Source organism: Solanum tuberosum, unplaced genomic scaffold (genome assembly GCF_000226075.1).
Source record: "Solanum tuberosum cultivar DM 1-3 516 R44 unplaced genomic scaffold, SolTub_3.0 scf00454, whole genome shotgun sequence".
Lineage (NCBI taxonomy): Eukaryota > Viridiplantae > Streptophyta > Magnoliopsida > Solanales > Solanaceae > Solanum > Solanum tuberosum.
The window spans coordinates 130,456-151,426 of record NW_006239370.1 but is presented as its reverse complement, the minus strand read 5'-3'; the positions used below and the strand labels follow the sequence as shown (position 1 = coordinate 151,426).

General features: G+C 36.7%; 1 protein-coding gene across 4 annotated transcripts in view; it reads left to right on the top strand.

The window, feature by feature from the left end:
• Positions 1 to 832: 832 nt before the first annotated feature.
• The window catches only part of LOC102605373 (vacuolar protein sorting-associated protein 54, chloroplastic-like), a 40,614-nt gene continuing 20,475 nt past the window's right edge, over positions 833 to 20,971 (top strand). For 3 of the 4 annotated variants that reach the window (XM_006363582.2, XM_015303529.1, XM_006363581.2), the window contains exons 1-10: positions 833 to 1,863; positions 10,048 to 10,110; positions 11,458 to 11,537; positions 11,959 to 12,076; positions 12,521 to 12,595; positions 13,835 to 13,991; positions 14,334 to 14,422; positions 15,622 to 15,878; positions 20,594 to 20,765; positions 20,855 to 20,938. In XM_006363582.2, the coding sequence (XP_006363644.1) occupies positions 1,096 to 1,863; positions 10,048 to 10,110; positions 11,458 to 11,537; positions 11,959 to 12,076; positions 12,521 to 12,595; positions 13,835 to 13,991; positions 14,334 to 14,422; positions 15,622 to 15,878; positions 20,594 to 20,765; positions 20,855 to 20,938 (1,863 nt within the window). In that variant the 5' untranslated portion in view covers positions 833 to 1,095. The remainder of the gene's footprint in view (positions 1,864 to 10,047; positions 10,111 to 11,457; positions 11,538 to 11,958; positions 12,077 to 12,520; positions 12,596 to 13,834; positions 13,992 to 14,333; positions 14,423 to 15,621; positions 15,879 to 20,593; positions 20,766 to 20,854; positions 20,939 to 20,971) is intronic. The other variant, XM_006363580.2, reaches the window with a different exon arrangement.

The window sequence follows — 20,971 nt, the reverse complement described above, 5'->3', positions numbered from 1 at the left end:
GCCACGACACACAACCCCGACATTCGACACGAGATCCGAACACAACTCCCGACTAGGACTTGACCCAAGACCCAACCACGGTATTAGACCCTGAACCCAACTTTAAAATAGGGATCTAATCCCGACACCCGACCCCGACCCCAACATCTGACACGAGACCCGACCTTGACTCCCGACCTAGGATCCGACTTATGACCCGACTTCTAAATCGAGATCGACCCCAACTCCCGATTTAGGACATAAATTTCAAAGTGGGGCCTAACCACGAGACCCGACTTTTGAACCATGATCTGATTCCGACACGACCTCATCGATCGATTTGGGACCCAAACCCGAATCCGACATTTGACTTGGGACTCAACCTCAACTCTCAATATGAAATCCAACTTCAACACTTGACACGAAACCCATCCTGACACCTGATTTGGGACCCAACCCTGAAACCCTACCCGAAATTTGACCCCAATTTTTGACTCAGGACTCTACATCCAAAATGGGATCTGACCTGGGACCTAGGAGTTGGGTCTCGAGTTGGGGTTGGGAGTCGGACTCCAAATCAAGAATCATGAGTTGAATCTCGGATTAGTATCGGGAATCGATACTCGAGACTTGAATTAGGATTGAAAGTTGAGGTGTAAGTTTGAAAAAAAAGTTTTCTTATATTTTGGAGACAAGTCACTTTCATTAAATTTGAGGTAAACAAGTTAATTTGGAAAACATTTAACAACAACCAAATATAAAAAAATTGGAAATTTTCCTTGGTCCCAAACACGCAAGGTACTCTGTTTTTCCCAAACTAACTGGATCCTTTTTTTAACCATAGTCTTCAACCTGCTGGTCCAAAATCAAACGATTGAGGTCCTACTTGCAACTATACTAGTCATTTCCCCTCCTTACCCGCCCACTGGCACTGACTGGCTCCTTCCTTTTGCAGAGTGCAGATCCACCTAAGCATTCATTCATTCAGCCAGCGCTTTCTCTCTCTCACTCCATGCATTTGATCCAAAAACGGTAAAGCAATTCTTCACAATCAACAGTTATTACTCTTCAGATCTACACACATTCTCGTATAGATCACACCCATAACTGAAAAAGATGGATTCAAAGCCTTCCCCATCATCGGGAAGGTACGAAAATAACAAGAAACCATATTTGTCGAAATCAGTATCCGATGCTAATAGCCATAACCAAAGCTTAGCATCAATTCTTAACAACCCACATGCTGGAAAATCAGATGGATGGTGGTGGCCATCAAATTCCTCATCCCTTCCCGTCGTTCCTGAATTCACCCCACTAAACCCACTTCCAAAACCCGGATCTGATATTGCCAGAACCGATTTTCTCCCTTACATTACATCCTTTTCCGACCCTTTTGCTCGTTTTCACGATATCCAACAGCACAGTAAATCCAGCCTCCTCGACGATCAAAATGGTGAAAATGCCCTTGTCGCATGTCTTCGAGAAGTGCCCTCTTTGTACTTCAAAGAAGATTTTCAGTTAGAGGATGGTGCCACCTTTAAAGCTGCCTGCCCATTTAGGACTACGGCGGAGAATTTGGTTATGCAAGAAAAGTTGTCACAGTATTTGGATGTAGTGGAGCTGCATTTGGTGAGGGAGATCTCTTTGCGTTCAAGCTCGTTTTTTGAGGCACAAGGGCAACTGGAGGATCTGAATACAAAGATAGTTGAAGGGTGTAAGAGGATCAGGGAATTGAAAGAGACAATAAGGCTACTGGATACTAATTTGGTGGGGCCTGCAAGAAAGTTGCAGGAGCTGAATGTAAAGAGGAGTGATTTGGTTGCTCTTCAGAACAAGCTGAAGCTCATTATATACGTTAAGCAAGCTTTGTCAACTCTCAATTTGGTATGTTTGGTTCCGGAACATCTTTAGTTCTATATCTGTTTCTTAATTCTGCCAACAATCTGCACTTATGCTTACATTATGGATAATGCCACTAACAATTATCTAGAGAATAGATGAAGTCGGAGAAATTTCATGGAGACTATGTGAAAATGATAGTGGATAAACAGTTTTTATGATCTTCTTTGATAGAAGAAAGAAGTTGTACTTATTGGAGGAAACCCTCTTTTATGATGTTGTTAGAATAGTGTTAGTGATATGTACTCTCTAGTTGACAGTTTTTGAAAAAATAGATTTATGATAGATGTATGAAAACAGAGGATTGACAATTTCTTCTTAGGTGTAGCTTAAGGATAGGTTATAAAATTATGACAATAAAACTCATTATCTTTTAGAAATCTTGTTTTTTTCTTTGTGGCAACTTGAATCTCAATGGTGATTTGGTAGGTCCTGGTAGTTCAACTTAAGGTTAGAAATGAAAGAGTGAGTAGAGGCCGTGATAAAAAATAAAAGAGTGAGAAAGAGGCCCTGTTAAAAATTAAAAGAGTGAGAAGAGGCTCTGATATAAAAAATAATAAAAGTGAGTAGAGGTCTTCCATGAAAGAAAGGTAAGAACAAAGTAGTTACAATAAAAAGGCGAGCAAAGAGAAAACCTCTTAAAAATACAATCTTGCACTTAGAAATTGACCCTATGACGCACTAAAGCAAAGTGACAATCAAATGGAAGAATACATGGAACTTTCTTAGTGTCCTGTCAACATTAACTTCAGTAATATTAAAGCTTTTGGTGGAGATGCCAAACATAGATGCATATAAGATTATAATTGTTTTGATATTGGAGAAATCCCCTGTGACTTCTGCCCGTCTTTAGTTGGCGCAAAGGTTTGAAATTTCGAGGAGTATGACCTCGCCACTCTACCTTCCTCCCAACTTAAATACTAGCACGCAATAGGGATCGAATCCATAAATGTGCCCTAATCCACATATCACGTGCTGTGTTCTTACTACTAAACCAAAGCCTCGGGACATTTTTTTTTGGATTATAATTAGGGGATTAAAAATGTAACTTGTTTCTTGTTTTTGGGTGGGTCTTCCATGGAAGAGAAGTAAAGATGAAAAACCCAGGTTAATCTCTACATGGCTTACACCCAAAGTTAGGGATGAGGATAAGGAAGCAAAAGTGTATACCAACATGATTGAGAGAGAGGAGTAAAGACTTGAATGGGTCAAGTGTAAAACTTCTCCCGACAAGTTTTTGGGAGGAGATAGTGATATAGAATTAAATAGATTGTTTTTAGATATCTACTATGTTGGAATTGCAAGAATTGGCAAAGCTGGAGGAAATTTCATGGAGCCCAAGATCCAATTTCTTGTGGATAAAGGCTGGTGATAAAAATATAAAGTTCTTTCACAAGATTGCAAATGCTTATAGAAGATGCAATAAATTGAGAACCCAAAAGTTTGGGGAACTGGTGGAAGACCAGGAGGAGATCAAAGGGAAAGCGTCACTTTTTACAACAATTTGTACATGGAGTATGAGAAGTGGAGGCAAACCTACTACTCAGATTGTTCCAGCATATCTGAAGAGGACATTGAGTGCTACAATGACTTTCTTTGTGGAAGAGGTCGAGAAAACCAATTGAAGTTGTGAAGGAGAAAGGCTTCGGTCTAGATGGATAGAACATGGCCTTGAGAAATAAATAACATTAGAAGCTTAGGGTGTAAAGTTCATTAGCCATTGAGAAATAAATAACATTTCATGAAACAATATATAAAGTATTAACATTATTTATAAAAATTAATATATTTAATTATAAACTTTATGTATATAATTTATTGCTTTGGTTCGGCTTTTTCTTCGGGTCGTTTTTAATAAAGTCATACCAAATCAAATACTATCGTTTCAAAAAAAAATTAAAACTAAGTCAAACCAAAATAAAATTTGGTTTATTTAATTGGTTTGGTTCAGTTTACGTTTGGATCAGTATTTAACCAAACCAAGAACACTCCTAACAACATGTACAACTCGTAAATGAATCTACTAGTCCACTGCATCCAAGATGGAGCATGGTACAATTGAAAATCTTGCCACAAAATTCTCGATCATATTATCTCAAGAAGAGATTGTTTTGTTATTGCTATCACTTGGTTAGTGATAAAGAGATCATGTTTAACACAAGAAGTTCTCAGAAGAGTAAAGAGAGCATGTTTTACAAATTTCCTATCACCTCTACTATTTGATCTACATCCACTATACATAATTGTTTACACCAAAAAAGTAAAGATACTAAGCAATTCCATTTTCCTTTGTGAATGGAATTGGATCGATCTTCAAAACATCTTCCATTCCTTCCATTCCTTTCTCTCCACACAGACCACCATATACATGATGGTATCAATTCCCACCATTTCTTTTGAGTCTTGCTTCCCCTTCTTCTGCTCCAACAACTGAATAGATTAGCTGTGCTCTGGTACGGCCCAACTTTGACTGGTGATGTTGAGAAAAAGTTCCTACAGCGGTGCTGTGAACTTACAATGTAGGCATAGGTGACTCTTTGTTTCCCCAGTTAGATTACATAGAAAACATCTTGGTACTAGTGTCCTTCCTTTCTTCTGAAGGACTCCTTGGGATAGGCATGCTTTTCTAATTACTAACCAGGTGAAGCATTGCACTTTTGTGGGAATTAAACCTCTCCAAATATTCTTCCTTTGATATTGAGCACTTCTAGATCTCCCATGTCTCCCTACCTCTTATAGGCACAGTTAACTGTGAACTTGCCCTCCTTGTTGTGTTTCCAGATGACCCTGTCTGTTGCATTTGCGTCAAGGCTAGTACCCCCCAATTTTTCCAGTAATGAGGCCACTCTCTCTATTTCCCAACCATTCAAAAGTCTTCTTAAGGATAAGTTCCATCCTTGTGTACCAGCAATCACATACCTTGGCATCAGGATTGCTGCAAATGGAGAAGAGGTTCGGAAATGATTCACTCAAAGGGGTTTGATTAATCCAACCATCTCTCCAAAATTTTAAGTTGTTGCCACTTCCCACTTTTAGAATCAGATTTTCTTCCATAAAGCTCCATAATGCTCTTATTTTATGTTATGTTGGAATTTGAAATAAGAGTAATATGTTAATATTTTTTTTTTTTTTGAATTTATGGTTTATTTTGAGTTCCAATTTATTTCCTTTAGTAGTATGGACATGCTATTTCACATTACATGCCATTCATTTTTCAGTTAGAATTGATAGATTATTTTTTTGGTCAAACATTTGAATAATTTTATGAAATTATATTTATAACATTGATCTTTTTGTCCAACATCATGCAATCTATGATGTTCTTACAAAATGTTTGCTTTTTAGTTTTATAAATCTATTAAATTCATATATATTAATTTGAAAAATATATATTTATTAAATAACATATTTTCAAGAGACAATATGTAACTTAAATACCTAGTTTAATTTCATTTATGAAGGCACATATTTGTCTATTATTAAATTTTATTTTATAAATTTAATTTGTATAATTGCCCTTGTGAAACCAAATATTACACTTGTTATTACATTATGCAAACAAACAGGTTGTCGTAATTACTATATTGTGTAATTACTAGGCTGTGTAATCACTACCCTAGTAATTACACCAATTTCAATTACCTGGGTTTTCCAAACAAACCCTAAAATGTCCCTACACCAGCCCTATCCCCAATATTATTCTCTTTGACCTTGAATGAGATATTTTTCAAAAAATAATCCTATCCCTTCATGATATTTCTCTACAAACCACAACCTAAAGGCAAAATGATCTCTCTAGTTCTCCACCACTCTTCCGCAATGCCATATTTATCAACTATCACCCCCATCCGCTAAGCTTGTACCTCCACCCCAAACCTCCAAAGCCATTTGCCCAATAAAGCTTTATTAAAGACCTTTAAATCTTTAATTCCAAGGCCTCCCCATTTTTTAGGGGACCTATGTATAAAAGATGATTTCTACAGTTGATGATCTCCACGGTCGAAATTTTTGGCTTATCAATGCTATCCACATGGATTTTTCTCTTCACATAAGGTTCTTAGACAAGAGGGCTATGACTGATCAAGTGCTCTATTTAAGAATTATACTGTCGGTTTTTGAGTTGGTTTCTGGGCTGCATGTGAACTTCTAACAGAATCATCTCTTCCCTATAAACGAGGTCCTAATCTTCAGTTCCTTGCTGATATTTTAGGTTGTGTGGCATCAGTTCTCTTCCTACTACATACCTTGGCCTTCCTTTGGGTGCTTAAGGCAAGCTCTATTGCAATCTGGAAGGGAATGGAAAAAATGCGAGAGGAAGTTGTTGGCTACTTGGCTTGGAAGAGACAATACTTGTCTCTTAGGAGTCGTTTGGTAGGATGTATTAATTAAAGTAGTCCTTGGACTAAAATTTAATCCATCCAATACAATGTTTGGTAGCACATTTCAACTCAAACCCACCTAATACATGGATAACTTAATACACCATATGTGGTCTTATCTAATACCAAGGATACCTAGGGATTACTAATACCATGTTTAATAAGCCTTGGATAAGGCAACAAAATGACTGAACTGCCCCTCAATTTCTTTATACACTCTTCAGAATTGGTAAAGAAACACAGGATGGACCATGTGAATTGTTTTCCAGCCTCCTCTTTTTTTAGCCTCCTCTTGATATCATGTGTTAGTTCCATTGGTTTTGAATTAAATATGAAATTCGACATGCCAAAATGGTGGTATCTGCAACCTTTTGACAATACCAGTAATTCAACTAATTTAAGCGAGCCTGAGTCGTCTGGCCTTCTGCATTTGCTCATTGCACTTATCTTGTATGGTTATTTAATTCCCAGATCCCTCTATAACAATTCATTTCTCGAAATAGTCATATTTGAGGGGATAGGATAATGTGATGAGTAATATTGGCCAATGGAATGCACTGAAGCTCACCAACGGAATGAACATGAAAATATGTCAAAATGCTATACATAAAATAAAAAATCACATGATAATTCAAGGGTATAATTGGAAATAAGCTTCATGTAGAGTCTTAAACCACACACAAGATTAGGTTGGAAATAATGAACCAAACACTTGATAAAAACAGATAAGTTCTGGTGGCATTCAAGACTTCAAATGGCCTTGGAAGCAAATCTGGAGGATCAAAGTGCCACACAAAGTGGCATGCTTTACATGGCTACTAGCCAATGAAGCAGTTTTGACATTGGATAATGTGGCCAATTAAGGAATCTCTCTATGCAACAGATGTTCCTTATGTGGTAAGGCTAATGAGACAGTGAGACATCTCTTTTTACATTGCAACTTTACTGAGCAGTTGTGGCAGATTTTCCTTAATCTCAGAGGCATATCTTGGTGTATGCCTAGCAAGATTGATGAGACTCTGTTCAGTTGGGAGATGGTGGAGTTGGGGCTACAAACAGAGAAAGATGGAGGATGATCCCTGCTAGTACTTGGTGGACTATATGGAGGGAGAGAAACGAGAGATGTTTTGAGAATAGGAACAACAACTTGTAGGAAGTAAAGCTTAAGTGTATTTTGTTGTTCTGCTTTTGGTGTACAAATGTCTACTCCAATGAAACTGAGTCAATCATAGATGTTTTAGGATCCATTTAGATTTGGTTCAGTTTTTGGATAGATTATACTTCCTTTCTGCTTTTGTAAATATGGTTTTTCAGTACTACCTAAGTACTAAATGAAATACAAATGTTACTAGTTTCAAAAAAATAATAATCCCTGCATTACTAATCCCTACATTGCTAATCCCTGCATTGCTAATCCCTGCATTACTAATCCCTGCATTACTAATCCCTGCATTATCACTCTTTCTACCAAATGACCCCTTAGCGTCGTGTTTTTTTTTTTTGGTTGAGAAGTTAACATCTCTATTATCAACAACGGAAGCTACACCAGAGGTGTACTTTCAGTATTAGTTACAAGTAGTAGCTAAAGGAAGCAAAACCTACCACCTAACCTCTTGAACAACCTAAGATACTAGAAATGTTCTCTGCCTCTTTGGGAAATTCATGAATACACCAAAAATAGATAAAACACTAAACAATTCATTTTCAGTTTCTGGAAAGTGTTACTCTTATCTTCATAACATCTCTGGTTTCTCTCCTTCCATATTGACCACCAGATACAAGCTGGGACAATCTTCCATCTGTTCCAGCAAGCCAGAACTTCTGATGTTCCTTGGCATGGTCCGTCTGAGCCCTCTCAACTTGATGTAGAACTGCCAAACCTGTTCTGTCACTTTACAGTGTAAGAAAAGTTGAATATGGTCTCAGCTTCAGATTCACAAAAAAAAAACATTTGGAACATAGATGAAGACCCTTTTCATCAGTTTGTCTTATGTTAATACAGCTTGCCTGGCCATCAACCAGAGAAAACATGCCACCTTGTAAGGGATCTTAACTTTCCAGATCATCTTCCAAGGGCAGGAACCAACTTGAGGACTTGTTTTGCTGTTGCATCTAAAGGCAGATTTGACTGAGAATCTCCCCTACTTGTCCTTCAGCCACACTAATCTCGCTACCTTGGTAGAAAATTCCTTGAACTGTTCAATGTTATGTTAGAAGTCTATCAACCTTTCCATTTCCCAGTCATTGAACATTCTCGTAAAATTGAGCTTTGATCCTTGATTATCTCTGACTTCCAGTATTATTGCTCCCTGTTGTTGATTCAGAAGGTATATTTGAGGGAATACAATCTTCTAAGGTTTATGACCAATCCACATCACTCCAAAAGGCAATGAAACAAAGGAGCAAACATATATCTTATTTGTGTGATGCTTTGATAGCTAGATTATTTTGGGACTTTTGGACTTCTGTTAAAAAGTGCTGATGTATTGTATATCAAACATGGAGTTGTATTGTACTTCCTGAGATTAGTTCATAAGTAGCTGCTAATAGGTGTTGTTCCCTCTTTTCACTTTTTGGTTTGTGTGAACGAACGTTTGCAAAGGAAGGAAAGAACGTGTGAAGGAAAGGTGAATATCGTATACACAGAGCATTGAATTTAGGTACAACTTAGTAGAAGAATGAGAACCGTGGTTCTGCGAAGGAAGCAGGATGTTCACTGGGATAAAAAGATTCTAATGTATTCAAAGTGGAAAAAACCGATTGCTATGTTTGTTCCTTGAGCGGTTAACTGAGGAGGTTCTATTGGCCAACTAAACGTATGTGTGTTGGGTCTTGAATAAAAGGTAAAAAAGAACTCAGGAGACCTGGATGAAGAAGGAAATGTTGGAACAGGGGTATCATTTTATCTCTCACATGCCTGAAACATATATAAATCCTGAATTCTTTAGTTCGGGCCTGCAGGAAGAGCATACGGGAACCCGACGTGCCTTAACACACCGCAACCACTAGTTTGACTCCTTGTGTCAATTACGAGAAGAGGGTTTTCTTAAGCCAAGTGAAAATTCACTATAGGTATTCCATTTGGATGGTTTAGTGCGAGGTTGAAGATTTTATCTGTATCTCACTCCTCGTATCATTCAAAATTTTAAGATATTTACCCTTATGTTTTCATGCTTGCATGGACAAGCAATGGTCATCTTTTACCAGGTCGCCATGTGACAGCCATTTGAATTTTTGCTTTTTGGTAATTTTAATGTTTTTTGGCATGAGAAATTTGGGATGCTACTCCATTTGTCTATTGACATCATAACAGAGGAGTGATTACTACCAAGTATTCTTCTATTCTGATTTTCATGTTTTGGTGTGTGATTTGCCTTTTTATTACAGTATTTTGAATCCTTGTATGAAGAACAAGGACAGGTTGTACTTCTGGATGTGTAATTATGGATTTCAGCACAACCTTTGGTTGATGAATACACTGTTACCTTTCTCAATATTAATCCGAGTTAGCTCTTCATCTGTGTTCAGACTTATCCTTGATTTTCATGTTTTGTGTGTGATTTGCCTTTTTATTACAGTATTTAGAATCCTTGTAAGAAGAACAAGGACAGGTTGTACTTCTGGATATGTAATTATGGATTTCAGCACAACGTTTGGGTTGATGAATACACTGTTACCTTTCTCAATATTAATCCGAGTTAGCTCTTCATCTTTGTTCAGACTTATCCTTAAGCTATTGAAAGTGATATTTTCAACTTCATGGTATTTATCTAACAGCTATTTTATACAGCTAGTTGCGTCTGCAGATTGTGCTGGAGCTTTAGATGTTACAGATGACTTGCAACATTTATTGGTATGTGAATTCGTGTTCAATTCCATTCTTAGCCTTTTCTATATATTGACTATCTCACTCTAGATTCTTCTTGGATTTCATTGAGGTTGTACCTTTTCTCTCTCTCAATCTCTTTCTATCCTTTCGAAGCAGCAATACATCAAACTTCGGAAATCCGTTCAGTTTATGATGCTTTGATTTTTATTGTTGGCTTAAATTGCTAAATTACATAAAAAATTAGAGAAAATTACAGCCCAATACCTTTGAGCCACCATCTAGTTTTAGGGCTGGGCATTCGGTATTTCGGTTCGGTTTCGGGTTTTTTTTTCGGTTTTTTCGGTTTTCGGTTCTTGTACAACGTGTACCGAACACCGAACCGAAATAATTCGGTTCGGTTCGGTTTTTATTATTTCGGTTCGGTTTTTGTTATTTCGGTTCGGTTTTTGTTAATTCGGTTTTTTTGTTATGGGCCTGCTTAGTGGGCTTTTTAAAATTTTATAATTTTTTTGTTTATTTTATTAATGTTTATTTCTTTTTGCTTATTTTACTCTGTTTTTCAAATTATTGTATGATTCAAAATAATAAATTGTCGTTAACATTGAAATTTAGCCTTGTTATAACATTGAAATTTACCGGTCGTTGTTGTGTTGCGGCTGCCTGCTGGTCGATTGGCGGCTGCTAGTCACCGGAACGGTCGACGCTGCTATAGTCTGTAGATGACTAGACGTGGGAAGTGGGAACGGTAATTTTTGCCTTTTAGGAAGTGGGTTTGTAAAGTTGAAATGTTTGAAAAGACAAACTTTTGTTTTTAATTTTAAATTATAATATTTATTTTTTAATATTAATAATTAATATAATATTAATATATATTATAATATAATATATTTCGGTAAACCGAAAAACCGAAATACCGAATTACACAAAAATCACATACCGAAAACCGAACCGAAATACCGAAAAATACAAAACCATATACCGAATACCGAACCGAAAACCGAAATACCGAAACCGAATTACCAAAATAATTCGGTTCGGTTCGGTTTTTCGGTTTTTCGGTGTTTATGCCCACCCCTATCTAGTTTACAAATTATGTTCACAGTGTATAGGTAGTGTATACTTTATACTAATATACATACCTCTACATATAATATACATCCGTATTCACCCACATACATATAATATACGTACATATACACACGTTATACAACCGAGTGTATATGTAGTGTATACTTCGGCCCTGTTCGGTAAACTAGATGGTCTAATGGTATATATTGGTAACTATCACTAAAATTTATCTATGGATTTTGAACATTGCAAATGCTTATGATGGAAGATGTTCTAACTGTCAAATGATTTACTTCTTGATAGGATGGAGATGAACTGGCTGGTCTACATTGCTTTCGACACCTTCGTGATGAATTAGCTACTTCAATTGATTCTATCAATAGGTTAGTCTATTCGAGTTAGATTGTTAATCAATTTCTTGGATTTTCTGACTTCATTTTATTATGGTTTTTGCAATTTTTCTAAGAAAAGTTGCATCTTCCATTGTAAAATTTGGTGCATTTATCTCTTGATATGTTCTTATTGAGGTGCTTGTGCTTCCAAGATAGGATTCAATAGTTTATCCAACAAATAAACTAAGTTCAGGATATAACCATCCTTTGCATAATTAATTTGCCCATCTGTTTCTATTCAGAATTGAAAGTTGTACCTACTGCTTCTTTATTTCTTGTTTTCCCAAGCACTTGGTGAGCGGATCTATTATGCTAGTATTCCCTTGAATCACCTTTTGGCATACTTTTCCTTGTAAAAAAGGTACAATATATCATTCTTTAGAATTGTCACTTACCAGATTCAATCTTGTAGCATTCTTTCAGCAGAATTTTTGCGTATAACCATACAAGAAACTGGCAACATGGATGCGGCAATTACATCAAAATTTAAAGCACGGGCAACCATTGCAATTAATGGAGAAGGCCATGAAGTAAGGGCTAACTTGTATATTTTGTATTTTGATGTTATTGCTGCAGATTATTTTCGTTCTGTATGTTAGACTGGAAAGCTTGTCTCACTTTTGTTAAAGATACAGTACCCAGTAGTTTGCATAAAGAACAGGTGTTTTGAGTCTTTATAAAACTCTAGTCGGAAGATGAAGGAATCCTACACAGCGGCTGTTCAAAACGTGCTACATGCTTGATTCTAATTGTAGTTTATATATTTTCTGTTTTTCAATAATCCAAATAAGTGGGGGTAGATGGGAGCGGAGGGTTTACATGTGTCCTCTTTATATCATCCTGAATTTCAATATATCGGTCGATAAGAAAGTTGTGGTATTAATGCCTACTATAGCAATGCTCTCCACTGCTGTGCCTTACTGCCTTAGGCAACTTGCAACAGATCAAACTAAATTGATTTTGAAATATTGCAGGCTAAATTGGATGAAGAAGAAACCTCAAATTTCCGTGACCGGCTTCTTCCATTTGTTATTGGATTACTTAGAACTGTGAGTTTTCTCTCTGGTTAATCTGTGGCATCATTGCTTATCTGTGTTATTGAAGTTTTGGGTTGATCTCAATTTCCTCGAGGTGATGACTATTCAGTGTCATATCATGATCTAGGTGACTAGGTCATTGTTCAGTGTCTTCCGACGACTCACACATGCCACTTCAATTTATACTCCCTTAGAATCTCGGGTAATTTTGATGAAGCAAAAATGTGTGTAGAAATCTGGATGATATCATATTGAGAAGTGTTAAATTGTTACTCTAGCATGTTAGGTGAAGTATCGAGTTATGTAGGTCATAAGGTAAAAGGTAGGAATCAGATGCGAAGGAGCTCTGAACATAAAGAATAACATAGAGGATATTAGAAACGGTGAAAGCCTCTGGATAGATGGAGATTAAAGTTGGAATCTGCCAAACTCTTAATCTTTTGTTGTTAAAACATAACTGTTTTAAATGGAGCATACAACAATGTACAACTGCTAGACTAAAAGATGGAGATGGGTTTATTAGTTCGACGAGTATAAGTGAAGATTAATTTTATTTAGTTACCAAATTAGAAGTAGGTTGGCATAAGAAGGAAGGGGCTGAAAACTGCCTAGGATGATATAGTGGATAGAGGTTATGTAAACCTTTCGTCCCCATTCGTTCCATAGTTTTCTCCCTGTCTTTGTGTGTTTGTATGATTACTTATCGTCAACTAGGCTCATTATCATGAGAGCCATCAAGTTTCATTATATGTGAACTAGAAAATATTATACTCTGGTCTTCTTTAATGGGTATAATTTATGGATCTATTTTCCTAAAGAAGCAGTGGAGGTCTGGTGCTCAAGGATAGCTGGTAAACCCATCAAGAAAATCTGGAATACAATTCCAGCACGTATTTTCTGTGTAGTATGGAAAGAAAGGAACAACAGATATTTTAATGGTTTATCAACTTCAAATTTCAGTACTCAAGTCTAAATGTATTCTACTCTATAGTTGGTGCAAGCTCTCCCCTGTAAATTCCCCTGAACACTTTTTGGATTTTGTTAGCTCCCTGGAACTTTAACTAGTGCGTTTTGGAGCTAACTTATATCTTCGGTAATTCTGCATCCTCTTGATGCCATCATAGGAATTTCTTATTTCATCAAATAATAAATAACTTATTGATCTATTTTCATGAATGTTTTTGAGCATTTGGAGTTTTACACAGAAATTTTTGTACGAGCATTTTCATGTTTGAATTTTATAAATTCCAGGCAAAACTCCCTGCTGTGTTGAGAATATATCGTGACACTCTTACAGCTGACATGAAAACAGCCATTAAAACAGCAGTTGAAGAGCTGCTTCGTGTTCTGGTTGCTCAACCTTCGGATTCAGATTTTGTTGCTGGAGAGCGAGTAGCTGATACAGATGGTGGGTTAACAATTTAATATATCACAGCTACTTGACTTTGACGAGAAGAGCTTGATAGAAAAGTAAATTTTTTCAACTATATTGTGCGGATCCTCTAAAGATGCGTCCCACCCGTGTAAGATCCTCCAAAAATGCACTTTTTTGTGAAGGACCCGACATGATCTTGTGGCAATTTCGGAGTATTCGAGAAACATAGATTTTCAATAGGAAAAGGGTTTATTTCCTTTTTCTTTTAATTAGAAATCAAATGGTGCTAATGAGGCTGATTCATTTTGGTCTGCACAGTTAGGGGAAGGGGGGATTGATGCTTTGGTTTTTGATTTCATGTATCTTCTGACTTAGGTGGGAGCTCATCTCTTGCCAGTAGATTGAGAAGCCTGGCACCAGAAAGTTTTGTTCAACTTTTGAAGGCAATTTTCATGATAGTGCAGGTAATGTGTACTTGCCATACCTTTCTCTGTTTATTTCGATTTGTGCTTGAATCAGGTGATGTTGCTTTTCTTTTTACACTTTTTGACATATAAAGGAACTCCTTTAGTTATTGTGGAACAAACCCACCAATCAAGCATATAAAGTTCATTTTCATGCAATATATATTCTTAAAAGGATTCTATTGCAATGTTAATAAGATCCCTAGACCCTTTGGATCAATGCTTGAGTTGTTAATTTGTTCTAACCAATGATAAGTACCTGAGATCCTCATCTGGTTCAGACTCTTAATTTGTACTCCCTCTGTCCCAATTTATATGACTTACTTTCCTTTTTAGTCAGTCCCAAAAAGAATGACACATTTCTATTTTAAGTAACAATTTGCCTATAAAATGTCTTTTTTACCCTTAATGAAATGATTTACAACCACACAAATTTCTATCATTCATTTTGGACCACACGCTTTAAGTCTTTCCATTTTTCTTAAAGTTTGTGCCAAATCAAAGTACATCATATAAAATGGGACGGAGGGAGTAGTTGATTTGGTGGTTGATGGTTGCTTATATTGATTTCTGGATAAGTTGAACTGTGTGAGTTAGAATTTCTCTGCTTTATAGGCCAAATGCATATCTTATTGCGTCTAGTATTGATTATGATGTTTTAAAGTTGTTACAATTTAACTTTCTGAGTTTTCTTCTTACAACTTCATTTCTTGGGGCATGAATATGATCCCCTTTAAGGTGTGTAGTTATCTTGAAAATGTCTTGAAAGAAACAACTAGTGCCATCTATAAGTAGAAGTCTTTTCGACAATGACTCACTTCATCATAGTCCAACCAACTATTCTGTACTCTTTTTGTCAGGTACCACTATCACCTCACCCCTCACTACCTCTTCACTACCATCATAGCTGCCAAAATTTACTATAGCTTGAATTTGAACTAAAGACCTAAATGATTAAGATAGTTGTTCCTGTAAAACATTTCATTTCAAAGATATTTTCTCTTAAAGCTGTTGTACACCCAACCGAAGGACCCTAACTTTGCAGGGGATTCTTTGGTTGGTGTTTACGAATTGGTAATTATACCCTTACTTCCCAAACTAGATTGCTTTACCAATCTAGTTTTTGCCCTTTTTTTCTTTCTTTTTGTTATTTAATTTTGGTATGATGTAACTTGATATTTTTCTTTTAGTGAATGCAGGCGCACTTAGTCCAGGCTTCTGAAGTTAAAAAAACAATTGAGTGGATTATCTGCCATCTTGATGATCATTATGCTGCTGACTCAGTTGCTGCTGCAATTGCACTTGGAGCAGCAGCTGCAGAGACTGCTAGTGAAAGTGATGGTCAGATCACCACCTTTTCACAATTTTCTCCCCCAAGCAACTTTTCCAGGGTTTTTTCAATTCAGGAGAAGGGAAATGATGCAACAACCATGTCAAATTTGTCGAGAAATTTCAGGTTTATGTACATTCATTTGCTGTTATTCTTAGATGTTTGTGCTATTATGTTTTTATTTTTGGAACCTGTAGTGAGGGAAAATCAACTTCTTGTTGTGTATTTGCTTGTTGAAAATATGTCCTTCAAACTGTGGGTATTCATATACATTTATTTGATAGATAATTACACATTTGGTCATCCTGTCATTGAAAAATTTCAAAATTGGTTCTCATAATATCCCAGTGGCATATGTAACTCCAAATTAATTTAATGTGCCTTTTGGTCTCCAAAAGAATTAATAAATTAGTGGATTTTTCGCTTCTAAACCATGCATCATCCTTGTGTTATGCTAGTGCAGGTTATTTTGGTGGGTTTTGTTTTATAGTTTAAGAAAGACAGAATTTCAAATATCATAACAATATAGTGTATTCTCTCCAAAAAAAGATTGAGTAAAAAGAAATAAAAATTTCCTTAAAATTGCTCTTGGCAATCACATAGTCCAGTCCAATCATTAAGAATCCATTACATTTGTAGTGGAGGTCAACAACAACACATTTCTTTCAATAAAAAGTTTAATGTGTGTAGTCGGCCTTCATGAGGACTAAACTGAACTTTGGCCTGATAAACCAAGACCACAATTACCCATTTCCTATCTGTATGACAGAATTTTCCTTTAAGGACATCCAAATGGTTGACACATATATACAAGTAAGGATACCATATCCATTTTATTAAAAAAGATTACTCGATCCATCTACTGATTGCAGAAATTCAAATTCATTTACACAAAGATGTAATGTTATTACAATGACTAATCAGCTTCTGCTTCAATGATCCTTCCACTCTTATCGGTTTAATTTTACTCTAAGTTACTTCATTTAACCTATAGTCTAGTGAACCATGTCATTTAAGATTGGAAGGAAATATACCATATTTCTTTTTCCAAAGTTGTTCTCATACTTTGTTCCTAGCATTCTATGTTGGTGGAAGCACATACCTCATCTGGAAAGCATGTTAACTGGCTGATGAAATTTTCTTGGCAGTTCTTTTTCTTTCTTCCTTTTGTATTTGTTCTTTTTCCTTATTTAGCGGGTTTCTGTTGGGAATGTTCCAATCCGGACTACAAAAGATTTTATTTGATTTACCCTTCGGGATGGCCCAGTGGTTTGGGCTTGGGACTTCTATGTTGGAGGTCTCAAGTTCAAAACCCCTTGCCAGCGAAAGCAAGGGTGGGTTGAGCTCGTCTAACTGGGCTTGCCTAGTGCGGGTTACCTCACCTATGTGGTTTGCGAGCTATTGCATAGGAGCGGGGGTTTTACCCTGTTCGCACCCAAAGGGTAGCGGCTGCGGGTTTCCCTTGTCATAAAAAAAGATTTTATTTGATTTGGTTCTATTACTAGTATTTAGGGCATTGAATGAGTCGAGTTTTTTTCACCCAAGGGTGTGACCCTGGGTCAATGAAGTGGGTTGAAAACTATGAGGTCTCAAATTCAAATTCCAACAAAGCCAAAAACACTAGTGCAATTTCTTTTTATCTGTACAAGCTTGGTAGACAAGGTTATTTGGTACCTGTGCTGGTGGAAAGTAGCCCATGTAATTAGTCAAGATGCGGGCAAGCTGGCCCGAACAACATTTATTGAAAAAAATGAGTCAGAGTTGTTTGCAAAACAAATTTCAAATTCACTTGTATTACCTTGAGTGATTATTTAGCTCTTAAAATCAATCATGAATAAGAAATGGAGCTTAACCTTATAATGCTACTTGGGTATAGCAATAACAAACTAATTATGCGGATATACTATATTTTATTGAATTTTATAATATATTTTTGAACATTAAGCTTGAAATTTTCTTTTTGATGTGATTTTTATTGATTTTCAGCTTATCTTACTTAGTTGAGTAGCTTGGTGGAAAGTAGTTATAAGAGTATATCTAAGGTGCTTTCCAATAAACTAAAAAGGTTTAAATGTGACAGTATCTACTTCACAGAATGCTTTTGTGAAAGAAAGACAAATCCTAGATGTAGCTTTTGTGACAAATGAAGTGGTTGATTTGAGAAGAAAGCAAGGAAACTGAGGATTTTGTGCAAATTGGATCTTGAGAAAGCCTTTGATCATATCATTTCAAAGAAAAAGAAAGCCTTTGATCACATCAAATTGGGGGCTTAAATGTGACAGTATTTTTTATTTTTTTTGAGAAGGAAAAAAATAAAAAAAATAAAAATTGGGCCTTTTGGCTAAGATCAATTGCAGTATCTATTTCATAAAATGCTTTTGTGAAAGAAAGACAAATCCTAGATGCAGCTTTGGTGACAAATGAAGTGGTTGATTTGAGAAGAAAGCAAGGGGGGGGGGGAACTATGGATTTTGTGCAAATTTGATCTTGAGAAAGCCTATGATCACGTCAACTGGGAGTTTCTTGATTTCATTATGCTGAAGATGGGGGATGTGGATAAGTTTTTGTATTTCAATAGTTAGGTTCTCGGAATTGCAACTCATGTGGTTTTCTCAGTAGTTTGAGAGGTGTTAGGCAGGGAGTTCTGCTATTTGCTATCACCTAAGTTGTTCATACTAGTTATGGAAGCAATGAGTAGGATATGGATAGAGCTGTGATGAGAGGTTACCTTGAGGGGGGTTCATCTTTACATCGGATGGGGGCAGGTACAGTAAGGGGTTCATCTTTATTAGCTGATGACACTTTAGTGATTTGTGATGTTGACAGGACTCATGTGGAGTATTTCAGAAAGTATTGACATGGTTCCAGGTGGTGTCGGGCTTAAAAGATTGATCTCAGGAAATGTGAAAATAATCCAAGTTGGTGAGATGGTGAACATTGAGATCTTAGCACAAGTGTCAAAGTCAAACTGTAGGGTGAGAGAACTTCCTACTACTCATCTTGGTCACCCACTAGGAGCATCTAACAAGGAACAACTTGGAACCCGGTTTTTAAGAGGGTTGAAAAGAGACCCACACTATGTAAACTTTCGAGAATTCCTGCATACTTTATGTATGTCTTGGATGCATGCTTCAGTTAGTGTTACAAAGAAGTAGGAACATTCTTAGAGGGACTATCTATAGGATTCTCAAGTAGGGAGGAAAAGTTTCACCAGGTAAAATTTTGAGACTGTCACGACACTCAAGTGTTGGGGTGGACTTGGGATGAAGATTTAAAGGTTTTCATCAAGGCGCTATTGGAAAAATGGTTATGAAGATTTGGATACAGGAGAGCGCTCTATGGGGGGGTGATTGCCGAGAAATATGGAGTCTTAGAAGGAGGACTAAAAATATCACTCTTCCTTGTGGGCGTGGGCTTTAGAGGGAAATCTTAAAGGGGTGGGACGAGTTTATGGGAATACATCTTTAGTGTAGGAGATGGGAGTGGGTAAGTTTTTGGAGACACAGGTGGTGCGGGAACAATTTTTTGAGTATTACTTTATCTAATATGTTGAGGATTTCATGCCAAAAGGAGATGTCGGTACAACAATATACAAAAGCTTCAAGGTGGAGAAGTTCATTGGCATTTGGTGTAAACAAGATATGATAGGGGATATAGGACTTTTTGCTGACTTTATAGGTAATTTGTAATCTCCCATAGGGTAGTTTGATATGCTTTGATGAGATTGTAAGTGATCTATGCTCATCATTTGTTTGATGATGCCTTTTGTGAATACACAGTTACCTTTATCTCAAAAAAAAAGAGTTACTTAACTAACAAAGTATCACATTGGATAGCCATGATGTATGAAGATGGGGATGGGGAATAATATCTTCTCTGTTAAGTCCTTTTGTGAGAATCTTTTGGATAGGGAGGGTTCATTTTCATACTTCTAAGTGTGGATCCCTAGGGTACAAAGAAAGGTGTGCCTTTTCTCTTGGTTAGCTACAAGAGGGGTAATATTGATGGTGGATAGTTTGAGGAATAGGAGGATACAATGAAAGGTGTGCCTTTTCTCTTGGTTAGCTGCTAGAGGGGTAATAGTGATGGTGGATAATTTGAGGAATAGGAGGAGTACTTGTGTGAGTTGGCGCTTCATGTGCAATAGTTCGGTAGACACTAATCATCTCCTTCTACATTGCTGGAGAGCATCTGTTTTTTTGGCGGGAAATACTGTGTTGGTTTGGTCTTCAATGGGTAATGCCAAGTACAGTTAAAGAAGTCTTGTTAGCTGGACTTTTAGGGGAAGGAAGAGAACAACTCATGATGTGGGATGTTTCTCCACTAGCACTTATGTGGACCGTGTCAACCTAGGTCAAACTCGTCCATAGAGTGTTGTTTGATTATTTTACGAGCCGAGCTAGTACATAGCATGTGTGAGAACAGCCCTAACCGTAGCCGGAATTTGACACGGTGACTTGAAGTTTCTCACCAATGATCTAATATCATGTGAGAAATATAGAAGAGAATATTATCGAATTGTGTATCTAAATTGTTACATAACGACCCTATTTATCGACACTACATTAGATTCCTTTTCCAACTAGGATTCCTATTCCTATTCCTATTCTTATTCGAATTCTAACAGCATGCTTGACCTTGGTTCATCTCGAGTATAAACCTGCTAGTAATTTGACTACTTTAGAAACATGCTTATTTTTTTGTTAGCAAAGTCTGCTTGGCACACTAAAATGGGATAACTATTTTATTCTGTGCTTTAAATTGGTGTCTTATTTTGGAAGACTACTTAAATTGCAACGATAGATTTGCTGGATACTTATACATCTATATTTCTTTGATAGAGCTGATATATTGAGAGAGAATACAGAAGCTGTATTTGCAGCTTGTGATGCTGCTCATGGAAGATGGGCAAAGATCCTTGGAGTCCGTGCTCCTCTTCACTCTAAGTTGAGGTTGCAGGAGTTCCTAAACATATATAACATCACTCAGGAATTTATTACCGTCACTGAGAAAGTAAAACTGTCTTTCTATGAAGTATATCCTTTACTAATTTTAATTTGTGTGTCTATGCTTATAATTCTCTGTTATTCAAATATAAGCAGATTGGTGGAAGGTTGGGGTATAGTATCCGTGGAACCATACAATCACAGGCCAAGGCCTTTGTTGATTTCCAACATGAATCTCGAGTTTGTTCCTTTTCCAGCTGAATTTATGAATCT